Consider the following 16,543-nt stretch of genomic DNA (forward strand, 5'->3'; position numbering starts at 1 on the left):
AATTATAAACATTTGAATATGAGCCTTGCACATATATTCCCTCACGCAGTATTTTGCCACAGCTGTTTTTAATAATGAAAAGTCTGAATGTTTCATTTCAACCGATGATGGCAAATGTTCTAACCGTAAGAGCAGAAAACTGGATTAACTGGCACTGTAAACTGTGATTTTCCATTGAAAATCCCTTGTAATTTGTTTCTGGTTCCAATTTGTGTGTAGAAATCTGGCCCTAATATAAAGATAAAACACTGTATCTTAAGTCTTGCAGGTGTTGCAAATCTCACAGGCTTGCGATTCAAAAGAAATGGCCGAGTTGTGTGGACCTGGAGGCTAAATGCCAGCATGAGTGAAGAAGGACCAGAGAAGAAAAGAAAAAACACATTCACGGAAGTGTGTCATTGAATGTAAATCTCAAAACAAAGGCTTACAACTGCCCCTTGCCTCTCTGTGCTCCCTGTTGAAATGCTTCATCGACGTTCTTTCTGTGCAACGTCACATTTACGCTTTTTATGCTTTGTTATGCCATGAGCATTTCCACAATAATCACAGTGCAGTACTGACCTTTCTCTCCCTGCAGATTAAATGGTCTGAGGGAGGATGTTGTGGGGAAATTAGAACACAATGCAAGCTGAAAAAGTCAAGGGCAAATCGCTTTTTCCTCTTAAAAGCTGCTGAATAAAAGTTATATATGGACACCTGGGCCTAGACTTGTGTATGTAAGACTAGAGAACCATATACTATCTGCTTGATATATATTGAATATACTGTATATGTATATATGCCGTAGTTTTGTTGACGATTTAAATAATTTGAACAATATGACAATATGACACACTCCCTGACAAATGCTGTATATATATATATATATATATATATACATACTGAGGTGTCACAACATACCGGGATTGATGCTAATCATGATATTTAAATAATGAAATATCGTTTTTGTGTAGGGGCATCGCGATATAAGAATATTGACAATAATTAGATATTTATGTAGATTTTTGTGTAGGGGTGTAGGGGTGAATCAGCACAATTATAACAATATAGGGTTTATCTATGCTCTCCAAGCCATGTCAGGTATAATTGTATATTTATATTACAATGCTAATTGACAGAGCCTTTAGCACTGTATAAAATAATAAGTATTATTATAGTATATTATTATATATATTATTATAATATATTATATATTATTGTAATAAGACGATAATAGTGGTATTTAAATAATGAAATATTGTTATCGTGTTAATTAGGGGTGTCTCAATATGCCGGTTTTGATGATAATTGTGATATTTAAACAATGAAATATTGTTTTTGTGTAGGGGTGTCACAGTATACTGGTTTTGACGATAATCATGATATTTAAAGGAACACTCCACTTTTTTTGAAAATAGGCTCATTGTCCAACTCACTTAAACAGTTGAGTTTTACCATTTTCGAATCCATTCAGCTGATTTCCGGATCTGGCGGTAGCACTTTTAGAACAGCTTAGCATAGATCATTGAATCTGATTAGACCGATAGCATCTTGCTCAAAAATGACCATATATGTAATAACTATATTTTTCCTATTTAAACCTTGACTCTTCTGTAGTTACATCGTGTACTAAGACTGACAGAAAATAAAAAGTTGCGATTTTCTAGGCCGATATGGCTAGGAACTATGCTCTCATTCCAGAGTAATAATGAAGGAGCTTTGCTGCCGTACCATGGATGCAGCAGGCGCAATGATATTACGCAGCACCTGAAAGTGACCAGCACTAAGTTTGTGTAGATGCAGAAACTTTTAACAGCTGAAACATGACGCAGGTTAAAAAACTGGCTTGCAGCTGAATGTGAATGTGAAAAAGGAAAAGTTTCTGTTTGTGAAGATAAAAAATCTCAATTTCATGTGAATTGAACTGTTTAGTGAGGCATACTCAATATATAAAAAGGAAACTGACAAACCAATCAATGCAGACTTATGAAATGTCCGATGAAGATTTCAAAACTCATTTTCTGTACTTGACTGCTGTTAGTACTGGTTTTGATACAAATATTTTGCTTCTTTTTTCTAACAAATATAAAATTATCATTTGTATACTGTATATATAAATTTAAATATAGAAAATGTCATTAATTTCATTAATCACACTGTGACCCTTCTCCCCCACAGACACCAAATACGCATGAATAGAGTGAAGCATCTTTATATTTCTCACCACTTAAGGTGTCAAAATAAAATAAAAGGCTCTTGGTACGGGATTCACACATGTGAGCCACCAATCCCACCCCTGCAGTTGTAAGACGGCTTTTACCGAACAGCACTAATGGCGATGAAACGGAAGGGTGTGCGTCACCGACGCTTTCAAGGACGGATGGCACCCTGGATCAACGACAGTATTTTACAGCGTCATGAACCCTGAGTGTATGCATGGGAGGGGGGTCTCTGAGTGATCTGTATTCCTCATAAAGCCAAGAGAACATTGGAAGTGTTCCCGCTCATTATTTCGAGTCCATTTTGACACCTCCACACCGTCTGAGTAGTCTTTCAGTACACGGGGCGCTGCAAATGAATTGTGGTAGTAGCTTATTTGTTCCTGAGCAAGCTGTTCTCTGGATTACCTCTAGTGCTATGCGATATGCCACGTAAAAGAGACACTGAAGTGCATGCTGGGAGCTCACAATAAGCCATTGAGCCAACAACTTGGAGGAATTATTACAATTATCCTGCTACAATGTAGACTTTGTGTGCCTAAAAGACAACCATTGTACAAATAACAGGAAATTAGCATAGCGACTGCTGTCTTCCCAAACAAATAAACAACACAGAAAAGGTGCTGTTGAGTAGAGGAGAAAGTTGCATGTAAAGTAACAATGCCGTTTTTTGGGTTAGTGACGCAACCCCTTGTCCCTTAAGGGTAGCTACAGCACAAACCCTTAGCATAACTTCCTGTCGCATGCGTTAAGCGATTAGCTATCGTCAACCGCACAAACAGATTGTGTAAGCCTGACTATCCATGTATGAAATGCGGCAGCCCACACACTGACATGAGGGATGTTTTGAAAGCGCAGGAACCATGACGGCAGCGACGAATTGGGTTAGCATTGGTGGGCCGCTAACGATGCTAGCCGCTTCAGGCGCTATTCATCCTGCATCAACAGGGTTGGAAATACGGACGGAGCTGATTGCCGCCCGCTGACTGTGCTGACACTGTGTTCTTATTGTGAACTAATAGCGAGACACCCACTCGTTCCTCACTGTTGTCAAGGAGCCCAGCGGCAGATTCAATAAAGCATCTATCAGCCAAGCCTCTCCGCTGAGCTAAAGGGATGAGAAGTGCTACACAAGCGCCTGTATTTCCAGGGAAAATCAGCGCCTTGGCAAGTCCATGGTCAGGGATTACGTGATGGGCCTGCAGTGAATCAGGAAAAAAAAAATGTCCCTGTATTTCAGAGAAGAGAGAGCCGATGTAAAGCAGTCATATTTTTCATGAGAAAAGACATGCTAGTTTTCAAATATTTGGTTTTGTTATTCATGTTTGTCACAAGAAAGCTTTGAAAAAACAAAATTCATTTAATTAAAGGAGAAGTTCACTTCCAGAACAAAAATTTATAGATAATGTACTCACCCCCTTGTCATCCTAGATGTTCATGTCGTTCTTTCTTCAGTTGTAAAGAAATTATGTTTTTTGAAGAAAACATTTCAGGATTTTTCTCCATAATGTGGACTTCAATGGTGCCCACGAGTTTGAACTTTGAATGCAGTTTAAATGCAGCTTCAAAGGGCTCTAAACGATCCCAGCCTAGGAAGGAGGGTCCTATTTAGCGAAATGATTGGTTATTTTCTAAAAAAAATTACAATTTATATACTTTTTAATCTCAAACCCTTGAAAAAATCGTGTTTTTTCCAGTTCAAGACAGGGTATGTCGAAAAACTCCAATCTCATTTTCTTCCTCAACTTCAAAATCATCTTACATTGTTGCAAAAGTGAACATGGAAAGAAGATCAAACACCCTTTACAAAAAAAAGGTAAAACAGCGATATAGGACGATTTTGAATTTGGAGGAGAAAATGAGATGGGAGTTTTTCGACATACCCTAACTGTCATGAACCGGAAAAAAACAGAGTTCAGGCAGAGCTAGACAAGATGAGCGTTGAGGTTAAAGAGTATATAAATTGTAATTTTTTTTTATAAAATAGCTGATCGTTACTGCTAGATAAGACCCTTCTTCCTCGGCTGGGATCGTTTAGAGTCCTTCGAAGCTGCATTTAAACTGCATTTTGGAAGTTTAATCTCATGGGCACCATTGAAGTCCATATTATAGAGAAAAAACCTGAAATGCTTTCCTCAAAAAAATATAATTTCCTTTTGACTGAAGAAAGAAACACATAAACATCTTGGATGACAAGGGGGTGAGTACATTATATGTAAATTTTTGTTCTGGAAGTGAACTTCTCCTTTAACACCATAATATATATCCTAATGCTTATTATTTAAATTATTCTTTGCAAGAACACATATTACCGAATGAACTGTTAAATAAGACCAAAATGTCATTCTTTTCTCAATTTCTCAAGATTTGTTCATAAACAAATGCTAATGCACATAAACATAAGCAAAGGCTAATTTGTGTGTAGAAATACACACTGTTCATTAATACAGATTAATCAGAAATACAGAATTAATAAATTATACATACACACTACAGTCTAAATGTTTCTTCAGCACCAAATCATCTTATTTGAATGATTTCTGAAGAATCGTGCGACACCGAAGACACAGGAATAAATTATATTTTAAAAAATATTAAAATAAAGTAAGTTTTTATTTCACAATATTACTGTTTTACTGTATTTTAAACAGTCAGATATATGCACTTATTTATTTGTATGTGTTTGTGTGTATGAAAAAATTGTATTTTAATATTACATTAATTTTAATATATATAAATATAATAACAAATAAAATAACTAAATAATTGTATATGAAACTTGAATTAAGTTGATTTTATTCACTTCCAGAATAAAAAATTTCTGGTAATTTACTCACCCCTATGCCATTCAAGATGTTCATGTTTTTCGTTCTGTAGATGAACAGAAACTAAGGTTTTTGAGGAAAACATTTCAGGATTTGTCTCCATATAGTGGACTTCAATGGGGAACAGCAGGTTCAAGGTCCAAATTGCAGTTTCAATACAGCTTCAGATGGCTCTACATGATTCTAGCCGAGGAGTAAGGGTCTTATGTAGTGAAACGATCTGTCATTTTCTAAAAAAAAAAATAACATTTATATATTTTAACCACAAATGATCATCTTGATCTTGAACCTCATGCATTACGTAATCACGATAAAAAGGTCACGTGCAATTAGTTCTTAGTCTGAGTACTCCAGTTCAAAAAGGTAGGGTAGGGTGAAAAAAATCACATGAATCTCATGAATCTAATTTTTTCTCCAACTTCAAATTCGTCCAGAACTGCTATTTTACCTTTTTTTGTAAAGGGCATTTGACTTTCTTTGCACATTCGTTTTGTAAACACTAGGTCGGTAGTTCTGCCTACTTCACACTGATTACATAAGGCATGAAGTCATGGACACAGAGCTAGTGCAAGACGAGCATTTGTGGTTATATAAAAATATACATTTTTTTTATTTTTAGAAAATGACCGATTGCTTTGCTAGATAAGACTCTTATTTCTCAGCTGAGATTGTGTAGAGCGCTTTGAAGATGCACTGAAACTGCAACCGGTTGATCCCCATTGAAGTCCGTCATAGAGAAAAATCCTGGAATGTCTTCCTCACAAACCTTAATTTCTTTTCGACCACAGAAAGAAAGCCATGAACATCTTGGATGACATGGAGGTGAGTAAATTCTCAGGAAATTTTAATTCTAGAGTGAACTAATCCTTTAAGACTATGAAATAAAAATTAATTTTTACTTTAATCATGCTTTCATTTTACAGTGCTTTTCTAGAAGTTCTGTTTTGACAGGCTTACAAACACATCCCGCTCTGATGCAATTATAGCCACCTCCCTTTGCTAATCTGCTTTTGATATATACTTTCATCTGTGAACCTGCTCAGGCGTTTAATGCTGGATGAGGCCGCAGGAAATGAGTCCACCATTAAACAGTAAATTTACCCTGAATGGAAAGCTGGCGGACGAGAGCCCGGCAACCTGTGACTAAGCATCATATCAGACAACCGACACGCGCACACACTCAAATGGACATGTGCTCGCAATCACATATGACACAACCAAAACAATGAGCATGTGAAAAGTGCTGGATTTTCCCTGACGCAACCATTCTCGATTCTCATTTTTACGAAACAATACTGATTCATAAATTCCAAGAATTGATTAGTCTAGCCTCTTTTCAGTTAATGAACAAAACATTGTAGCACCTCCCATACAATAAATCGTAATAAGCTTTGTGCTTTGTTGCTTTTGATATGAAATAAATCTTAGATTTCAAATTCTGTTTTGGCACTGTTTAATGTGCCAAAGTGGCAGATCTGTAGCACCTCAGCTCAAGAGAAACTGATCATCTCCGCTTTAATACCAATTTTAGAATGAAATGAACTTTAATAAACATCCAAACTTATGTTAAAAGAAATAGTACAGCATACCGAAACCTGTATCCTGTCTCATGTAATTGCTCAATCAGTGCTTCAATCACTCAAAGACATCAGTATAACAGCTTGTAAACAATGTCACGTAACGTCACATTTACCTCAGAAAAAACATATTCAATGACCATAAACTAGAAAAAGGAGCATTTTGTTAAATACATGCACCATATGACATATTCATTATAATTTTTACTGTTCTTCAATGCTTAAATCCATGTACCGTACCTGATATATGTGACCCTGGACCACAAAACCAGTCTTAAGTCGCTGGGATTTATTTGTAGCAATAGGCAAAAATACATCGTATGGGTCAAAATTATTGATTTTTCTTTTATGGCAAATATCATTAGGAAATTAAAGATCGATCATGTTCCATTAAGATATTTTGTAAAATTCCTACTGTAAATGTATGAAAACTTAATTTTTGATTAGTAATATACATGGTTAAGAACATTATTTGAAGAACTTTAAAGGTGATTTTCTCGATATTTCGATTTTTTTGCACCTTCAGGTTCCTGGTTTTTAAATAGTTGTATCTTGACCAAATATTGTCCTATCCTAACAAACTATACATCAATGAAAAGCTTATTTATTCAGCTTTCATATAATGTATAAATCTCAATTTTGAAAAAATGACCCTTACAACTGGTTTTGTGATCCAGGGTCACATATATCGTAATTAATCAATACTAAAACAAACCGCAAGCTTGTGAATCAGAATCGAATCAAAACTTATCATTTGTGTCAAAAGCCAGTCCTACTAAACACACATACATATGCAAAAGGAAATTCTCACCATATCCAGGAGTGCCTCCGGAGAGGAAGGCTGCTCAAGCGCATCATTCTCTCCTCTCGAACCCTGTGATTGCGGCCTGACTTCATTGAATGACGGACTTTCAAGAGTTTCTCAACAAGCTCTTCATGAGTCCTTCTCATTGAGAGAAAAGACAATGTGGCTGCTGTGGATTTAAGTGGTGTCTGTGTCCATAATGTCTTCTTACTGCCATGGTGCGAGTTTGGTTTGGTTAATCCGCTACTTCCATCTACTACTTCACTTCCATACTTTAATGATGATAAAGAAAAAATAACATTTCCCAAAGTCAAAAATCATCCTACTCTATTAAAGAAAGACAAATGCAACAATTCTAAATTAACAATGGATTCTACAACGTCTAAATAGAGCCGTCTCTGACAGAGTGTGCCGAGCTGTTCCTGTCCCAACTGGCATTCATTGTGTTTATATGGAAACCGCTTGAACACTTTCCTCCTTCCTATCCACATGACGATATCAAGTCTTTGTTTTTTCCTTTTACCAGTGATATATTTCCTCTCACATCACAGAGGGCAGGACGCTAGAGTTCAGGCAAGTATATACTGCCCTAAATTCTTCAGTGTTTCAATCACATCAGCCTTATCCACCTTTTTCCTGAACATTACAGTCTGTTGTTGTTTCCCTGGTGTTTCACGTCAGTAATTCAGTCTCTGCCACGCGTTCACGAGTGCACGTGGTGCTGCTGACGCAGGAGACGGCGTTCAGACGTAGAACCTGGATGCGCTGCACCTTGTTTACAAGCAGAAAAAGAGGCACGCTGTGCATAAAACAGTCTTAAACAGAGAATGACTTGCAATTTTTTGCTCAGCCTTACTTATTCGAACCAGAATGACTCTTGTATCGTGTTTTGTGAACATGTGGCAAAGACTGACACAGAAGAGAAAAAAACTGTTGAATAAAGTTGTTATTTTTGTTTTCTGTGCGAACAGAAAGGATTTTTGTAGCTTCCCAACATATGGTGGACCATTGATGTCACATGGACTATTTTAACGATGTCCTTACTACTTTTTTGGGCCTTGAATGTGTCAGTTACGTGGCCATCTATGCAGGGTCAGAAAGCTTTCAGATTTCTTTAAAAATATCTTAATTTGTGTTGCAAAAAGAAACGAAGGTCTTACGGATTTGGACTGACATACAAATGAGTAATTAATAACAGAATTGTCCTTTTTGGTTGAACTACCCCTTTAAAATAAGGTTGGGGCAGTCAACAGATTATAAAAAAATGTATCTGCTCATATATTTCATAAAACTTTTGTTTTGTTTCTACATTATAAATCATTTTCTTATCTGTTTTTGTTGCGGAGGCAATGTCTCCCTTGAACAAAACCTCTCTGGTGTATGCGTGTGTATGTGTTTGTGTGGGAGGAAAACACATTGCAGGGCCGGGTGAGACTATACTGTTCCTGTGCAGATCTGCTTCACTGTCGGCATGTGGTCATCCTCTTCGACCCCATAACGAGAGCCCCTGCTGCCCTCTTCGTTCCAGTAGCTAAAGCGTATCGATTCTGTCAGGGCAAGCTGCACTCTTTAGCTTTTTAACACAACAAATGACGCCTCAAACTGAGAGGGAAAGACAGAAGAACTCGGGATGCAGCACTGGGATTCAGTGACAAGACAGCGAGATGCTCTTAAGTTGATTTGTGATTCGATTTATCTCTCTTTATCATATACCCAACACAGACACAGTTTCAGCCATCTCATCCACTCCATTTCATCCTGAAGATGTCTCTTCATATAATGGCATCGAAATAACAAAATATCACAAAAAGTGGCATCTGCCAACAACTGATGCTAGTTTTTTTTTTTTGCATCTAACTTCACTTTAGTTATTTATACACACTAGCATTCAAAAGATTGCAGTCGGTTAGATTTTTTAAATGTTTTTGAAGACAGTCTCATATGCTCAAGCAATATGTTTTAATGTCACTACTGATGAGGATTGTATGATTTTTAAATATTTAGCAATATTTATTTAAAGTCTACCTAAGGTATTCTTGCAATAGCTCCACTTTAGCACAATCAAATATACTTAAGCATATCATTAGTTGGACTTCTGCACAATTAAAGTGCATTAAAGGAGAAGTCCATTTCCAAAACAAAGATTCACATATAATGTACTCACCCTCTTGTCATCCAAAAAGTTCATGTCTTTCTTTCTTCAGTCATAAAGAAATTATGTTTTTTGAGGAAAACATTTCAGCATTTTTCTCCATATAATGGACTGATATGGTGCCCCGATTTTTCCAAAATGTACTTCAAATGCGGCTTCAAACGATCCCAAATGCGGTTGTAAGCGATCCCAGCCGAGGAAGAAGGGTTTTATCTAGCATAACGATCAGTTATTTTCATAAAAACAATACAATTTATACACTTTTTAATGTCAAACGCTCGTCTTACTCTGTCTGGACTGTTTTTGTTCGGGTTCATGACAGTTAGTGTATGTCGAAAAACTCCCATCTCATGTTCTCCCTCAACTTCGAAATTGTCCTATATCGCTGTTTTACCTTTGTTGTTAATGGTGTTTGCATGTTCACTTTGCAAAGACTGTGTCGGTACTTCTGCAGTGATGTAGGATGATTTTGAAATGATTTTTAAAGTTGAGGGAGAAAATATGATTGGAGTTTTCCGACATACCCAAACTGTCTTGAGTCAGAATACACAGACTTCAGGGAGAGCAAGACAAGACGAGCGTTTGAGATTAAAAAGTATTTCAATTGTACTTTTTTAATGAAAATAACAGATCGTTTCGCTAGATAAGTCCCTTCTTCCTCAGCTGGGATCGTTTACCAGTACCATACCAGCAAATTATACAGAGAAAAATCCTGAAATGTTTTCCTCAAAAAACATAATTTCTTTACGACTGAAGAAAGAAAGACATGAACATCTTGGATGACAAGGTGGTGAGTACATTATATGTGAATATTTCCTTTGGAAGTGGACTTCTCCTTTAAGTACAAAATTAGTTATTCCAATTTAGCAGACTTTAAATATACCAGTTTAGTATACAAAAAGTACAACTGCAGGGTATTTTTATTACGTACATGATATGTAAATGTATATGTAGTATACTTACCATGAAATAAATGTATTTTAAATACATTTTAGTATATTTTTCACTAGGGAATGTAAAAGTCCATCCTGAATATTAAAGTATTCATTTAAAAAAAAAAAAAAGTGATCCCACATAATTTTGAATGCCACATGGTTGAATATTTTATAATAGAATGACAGTCACACAATTTGAGGTGTGTTTGAATATTTTTGGGGGCCGCTGTACACTTTTATCCAACATGAGATATGTTTTATTCACAATGAATAAGCAAGTGTGATTTCAATGGTTCTAAAGCATGCGGTTCGATAACACATGATCGAAAAAAGCAAGCTGTCAACATCAGCTAAAACTGACAGAAAACAGGCATAGAAGAGAATCTTAAAAAGTCTCCTGGGAGAAGATTAGCATACAGAATAGAATAGAAAGTTTCTTTCTGAAAGAAAGTTTCAATTATAATCCACAGCGTAACTCTTTCAGTCCTTTGATATGTCACAAAATAGCTCATTTGTTATTGTGCTATAACTGCATTGTTGAATTTAAGTACCAAAAACCTACACACTTGTTTTAACGCAGTGCTTCTCAGATGATTTAACAGTGGACATCAAGTGGCTATTGTTCAGTGTACAAAAGCAAACAAAAAATGTCCTTAAAATCTCAAAATAAACATGAACAGCATAGACCTGACAATAAGCAACTTCTGAACAGCATATTAAAACAACATTAAACAACATATTAAACAAACTTAGGCTTCTGAATATACTAAATGTGCATAAATATAGCAGTGATGTGTTTATGGATGGTGTTGCTCTCTGCATAATTCACCACAAAACAAACGGCGGTAGGCACAAACAACATTTACATCTTTATTAGCTTATTTATTATTTTATCCTAATCATGCATGATAATATCGCTAGTTTCACAGTTTTTTCTCCAGCGGTCCACGACCCTGTCATTATAGGCCTACACCCATTATTAGATCACAACCCACCTCTGCTTTAGCTGCCGTCTGCATGCCGTAATATATCTGTCAAGTGCTGATTTATAAAACTGCTTAAAAATCAACTCCCCGTTCTTCCGTTCAAATGCATTTACAACAGGTATGCCACGAGTCACATTTTATACTCTTCATTGCATAACATCCGTTAGGATAAAAGCTTTTAGTGTTAAAAATCCACAGAGCATAAATTTATAGATGCACCACTGAACTGCAACCTGGTTATAGTGCATTATGCAATAGCTTCTCTCCGCCCCCCCCTTTTTTTTTTTTTTACACATGTTACCATTATCAATCTCCACCATTTCCACTTCATTCACTCGTTAATTTGGTGCACTTACTGACAGCGAGAGCTAAATGAAATGCACGCTGGTATTTGCATTGGGCGTGATCACTGAAGAGTGAGAGAGGGACATGTTGTGACTCCTGAATGAGGGTCCTACTGGGGCTGCTCACACTAGTCCTTCTCCCAGCCCCTAAAATAGACTTTCTGCATTGCGCCAACAGTTCTTATCTCACCGTCTGATGTTTATGTTCTCTCTCTACTGTGGGTTCTTGCTCCCTCTTTCAGCTCTGCTTTACACATTTCATTTTTACAAACAGGGCCACCAGGATAGAGTCAAATAGCAGCACCTGAGGTCTTAAAACAAAAGCACTTCATAAACTAAAGCAGGGAAGCACAGAGGCCCTTAAAAGCATCATGACCACAGGGTGATCTATTAGACTCTTACCTCAGGTTTTACAGATTCATAGGAGTCTATAAATAACCGCATGGTTTTAGTAAAAGTCATAAGTCATAAGTCATAAGTACAAATGCCAATGCACAATCTTTGCCTGCCAGCATATTGCTAAAAACAACCCACATCATCACATATTTCTAAAAGGGATAGTTCACCCCAAAATGAAAATTACCCCTTAAATTACCCACCCTCAAGGCATCCTAGGTGTATATGACTTTCTTATTTCAGACCAATACAATTGGAGTTATATTATAAAATGTCCTGGCCCTTCCAAGCTTTATAATGGCAGTGAATGGATGTTATTTTTCAATATTCCAAAATGGTTCCAGGGGGTTAATAAAGGCCTCCTCAAGCGAATCAATGCTTTTTTTGTAAGAAAAATATCTATATTTAAAACTTCACAAAGTAATCTCTAGCTTCAGCTAACTGTCGTACGTGCGTTCACAATAGAACACTGTTCCGGTGGATGATGTTTTTAGTGAATCAAACAACATACTGCGCAACCAGAGTAGTCTGATTCACAAATAAATGACTCTTATAAACTGGTTCTATTTAGTGAATCAAACAAAATGCTATGCAACCAGGGTAGTCTGAATCACAAAAAAAATGACTCTTATAAACTTATCCTTTTTAGTGATTCAAACAACTTAATGTGTATCCAGGGTAGTTTAATTCACAAACAAATTACTTTGATTGAACTCCAACAACATGCTGCGCAACCAGGGCAGTCTGATTTACAAACAAATGACTCTTTTGAGCTGGTTCTTTTTAGTGATTCAAACAACATGCTGCACAACCAGGGTAGTGTGAGTCACTAACAAATGACTCTTATGAACTGGTTCTTTTTAGTGAAAAAAAAAATAAATTGTGCAACCAGGGTAGTCTGATTTACAAACAAATAACTCTTACGAACTGGTTCTTTTTAGTGAATCCAACAACATACTGTGCAACCAGTGTATTCTGATTCACAAACAAATGACTCTTCTGAACTGTTTTTTTTTAGTGAATCAAACAACATGCTATGCAACCAGAGTAGTCTGATTCACAAACAATGAACTTGTTCTTTTTAGTGAATGAAACAACATAATGCACAACTGGGGTAGTCTGATTCACAAACAAATGACTTTTATGAACTGGTTCATTTAGTGAATTAAACAACAAATTGTGCAACCAGAGTAGTCTGATTCAAACAAATGACTCTTACAAACTGGTTCTTTTTAGTGACTCAAACAACATGCTGCACTCCAGGGTAGTCTGATTCACAAAAAAATGACTCTTATGAACTAGTTATTATTAGTGAATTCAAGAACATATTGAGCAACCAGAATAGTTCAAATTCAATTCAATTCAATGAATCAGTGTAGGCTGACCCCCAAATAAATGATTCTAATGAGTCGATTCATTTTAGTGAATCAAACACTTACAGCTCACAATCTGGCAAAAGTGTAGTTACGGACTACTTAATATAAATAACTGAAACCACATTTTTTGTTTGTTTAGTATTGTTTTAAGTTATACCTTAGACCAATTATTGGGTTACATTTATGCTGCTTCTAAAAAGACTGTGAAAAATCATTAAAAAGTCTTTGGCAATAGTTTTTTTTTTAAATGATCTCATTAGTTGGTGATGGAACTGTTTATTTTTTCCAAATATTTATTCCTTTAAAAGTATTAACAGAGTCATTATTGAGGCCATTATTGAGGAATTGGAGGTACAAGCATTAAATTCTTCATGATTCCCATGCCTAAATGAGTCTAATTTACATAGAAAGACAGTATACTTGCTCTGAATGACAATTACTTCATTGAAATACTGACAACGTAACACTTTTTGTCTTGCATTTCTGAACATTTTACAATTCCTGCTCAGGAAAATGTTTTCTCATAACTGATTACAGGTGTTCAACTTGACTCATTTATAAAAACAACAACATTTACATATGAACAGGAAGCCCAAGTATATTTTAACCTCTAATGACAGGCATGAGATGTAAAACAAGGCACAATGTACTGTTGTTAATGAAATACATGTAAATGAGCTCTTGAGTAAATCATATGAAACATAACCTGTCTGCAAAAGTTATAACCCAATTTATGTGCCTGAAAGAAGCAGCAGCCGAATATCTTTGTTATATTGCAGGCGCTAATGAATTACTCACGTCCAGAGACTAATTTGCATAATTCCAATTCTCACCCAAAGGCATTATGCTGGCTTTTTTATGATTCCTGAATTCTATTACTGTTGTGAAAACAAAACCCCACTGTGTAAAGAAGGTGGGAGATGGTGAAATAAATTGAGGGAAATCTTCAAAGGGCCAGTGGAGAGAAAAGGAAGATAATATCGCGGCTATCGATGTCATGCGAGCCTCGTCTGCTATCTGTCCTCAGGACTGTGTAATTACTGTCACAATGTAATTAACCTTCACCTCGTCTTGATGGATACTTGGGTGCTCACACCATATTGGTGCTGACAATGGAAGCAAGTGTACAGCCATGTCCGATAACCATCTGGGAGATGATTTGGTGAACCGCAGGTGGCATTTAAATGTCATGGGTCAGAATGTTACATGAGTACAGAAATACAACATCCTGATATCAAAAGAAAAAAAAAAAATAAAACCAAAGAAGTGAAAAGAGAAAAAGAGGCTCTTTAAAAAAATATCTATTTTACATACATTTGAAGTGGATCAAAACAGTTCATCAAAGTTGTGTCTTAACACAAGAATGGGTACTGTTTTGTTTTTAGGACAACTTTGATGAAAGGTTTTGATCTACTTCAAATGTTGACTACTGTATATATACACATACATATTATATACAATTATATATTCATTATGTAAATTTGTATCATATTCATCTTCTAAATATTATTCATATTTTTATCATTTAAAAAGTATATATTATACATTATGTAATTAAATATTTTATCCATCAAATTTTTATGTAGATTATATATATGTACACATATATACACATACACACACACATTTATATATATATATATATATATATATATATATATATATATTTGTATATGTAGATTATATATATATGCGTGTGTATGTGTGTGTGTAAACTCAAATTATTAAAAGTTTAATATATACATTTTTAAAGGTATATATAGTAAATTTTTAAAAGTATATATTATTAATAATATAAAAGTATATTATTTAGTTTATTATATATTATATATATATGTAGATTTATTATATCATATACATATACACACAATATTTATATATTAAATAATATTTCATTATATACAAATTATTTGTAACATTCATAAAGTTTTTGTTATATACATGTATATACAAGTATATATCATATGTGTGTGTGTGTGTAAACTCAAATTATTTCAGTTTTATTATATATATATATTTTAAAGGTCTATATTGTACATTTTCAAAAGTATATGTTATTAATAATATTATTTGAAAAAGTATATTTTATTATACATAATTTTTATATATTATAAACATTTTTATGATGTAGATTATATATATATATATATATATATTATGTAGATTTATTATTTTATATAATGTACATACACAATATTTAATTATATATTAGATAATATTTAATTGTATATTAATTATGTTCTATATATTTATTATATACATTTTAAAAAGTATATATTAATAATATATTATTTTAAAATATATTTTATATATTATGTAATTATATATTATATACATTTTAAATTTTATTATGTAGATTTATATATATATATATATATATATATATATATATAATATGTTTTAAAAATAGTTAATAAAACATTTTAAAATATATATATACGAAACAGTTTAATATATATTTAAATGTAAAAAGGTACATACTGTATAAATTATATATTATTTACATTTCCATTTTAATTATGTAGATTTATTATATATATATATATTATATTATACATTTTAAAAATAGTTTAAAATAGTTTTATATATATGAAGACATATTTAAATTTTAAAAGGTAGATACTGTATAAGCAATGTCTACGTTAGTGAAAAAAGCCAGAAAAACATAGCCAGCAATGGCTTTAGGAAATGATTGTTTTCAACACTGTGGAGGTGGAATATTTCTAATATTTCAAAGGCCCTTACTGAGAAAATGTTTAGCCAGGAATCCATTTATTATGCTGTTTATCACGACTGCAATTTATTTTTTTGTGTCCCTACAGTGACATGACTGAATTTATCCCGCAAGGAGTTTAACAATTACCGCCATGCAGTGCTGATTCGCATTTTTCAAATCATCCCTTCGTGCACAACCAAACCCATTACACCATGACACCATTGTATCCCCCT

At 34.5% G+C, this 16,543-nt stretch overlaps 1 protein-coding gene across 4 annotated transcripts in view; it reads right to left on the reverse strand.

Annotated features, from left to right (window-relative positions):
• The window catches only part of pde4d (phosphodiesterase 4D, cAMP-specific), a 160,113-nt gene that overhangs the window by 52,580 nt on the left and 90,990 nt on the right, over nt 1–16,543 (reverse strand). The window contains exon 1 of one of the 4 annotated variants that reach the window (XM_051116860.1): nt 7,412–7,918. The exons of the other annotated variants lie outside the window; for them this stretch is intronic. Coding sequence (XP_050972817.1) covers nt 7,412–7,551 — 140 coding nt within the window. The 5' untranslated portion in view covers nt 7,552–7,918. Of the gene's footprint in view, nt 1–7,411; nt 7,919–16,543 lie in introns of those variants that run through there. 4 annotated transcript variants of the gene reach the window in all.

This window comes from Labeo rohita, chromosome 8 (genome assembly GCF_022985175.1).
Source record: "Labeo rohita strain BAU-BD-2019 chromosome 8, IGBB_LRoh.1.0, whole genome shotgun sequence".
In the NCBI taxonomy this organism is placed as follows: Eukaryota; Metazoa; Chordata; class Actinopteri; order Cypriniformes; family Cyprinidae; genus Labeo; species Labeo rohita.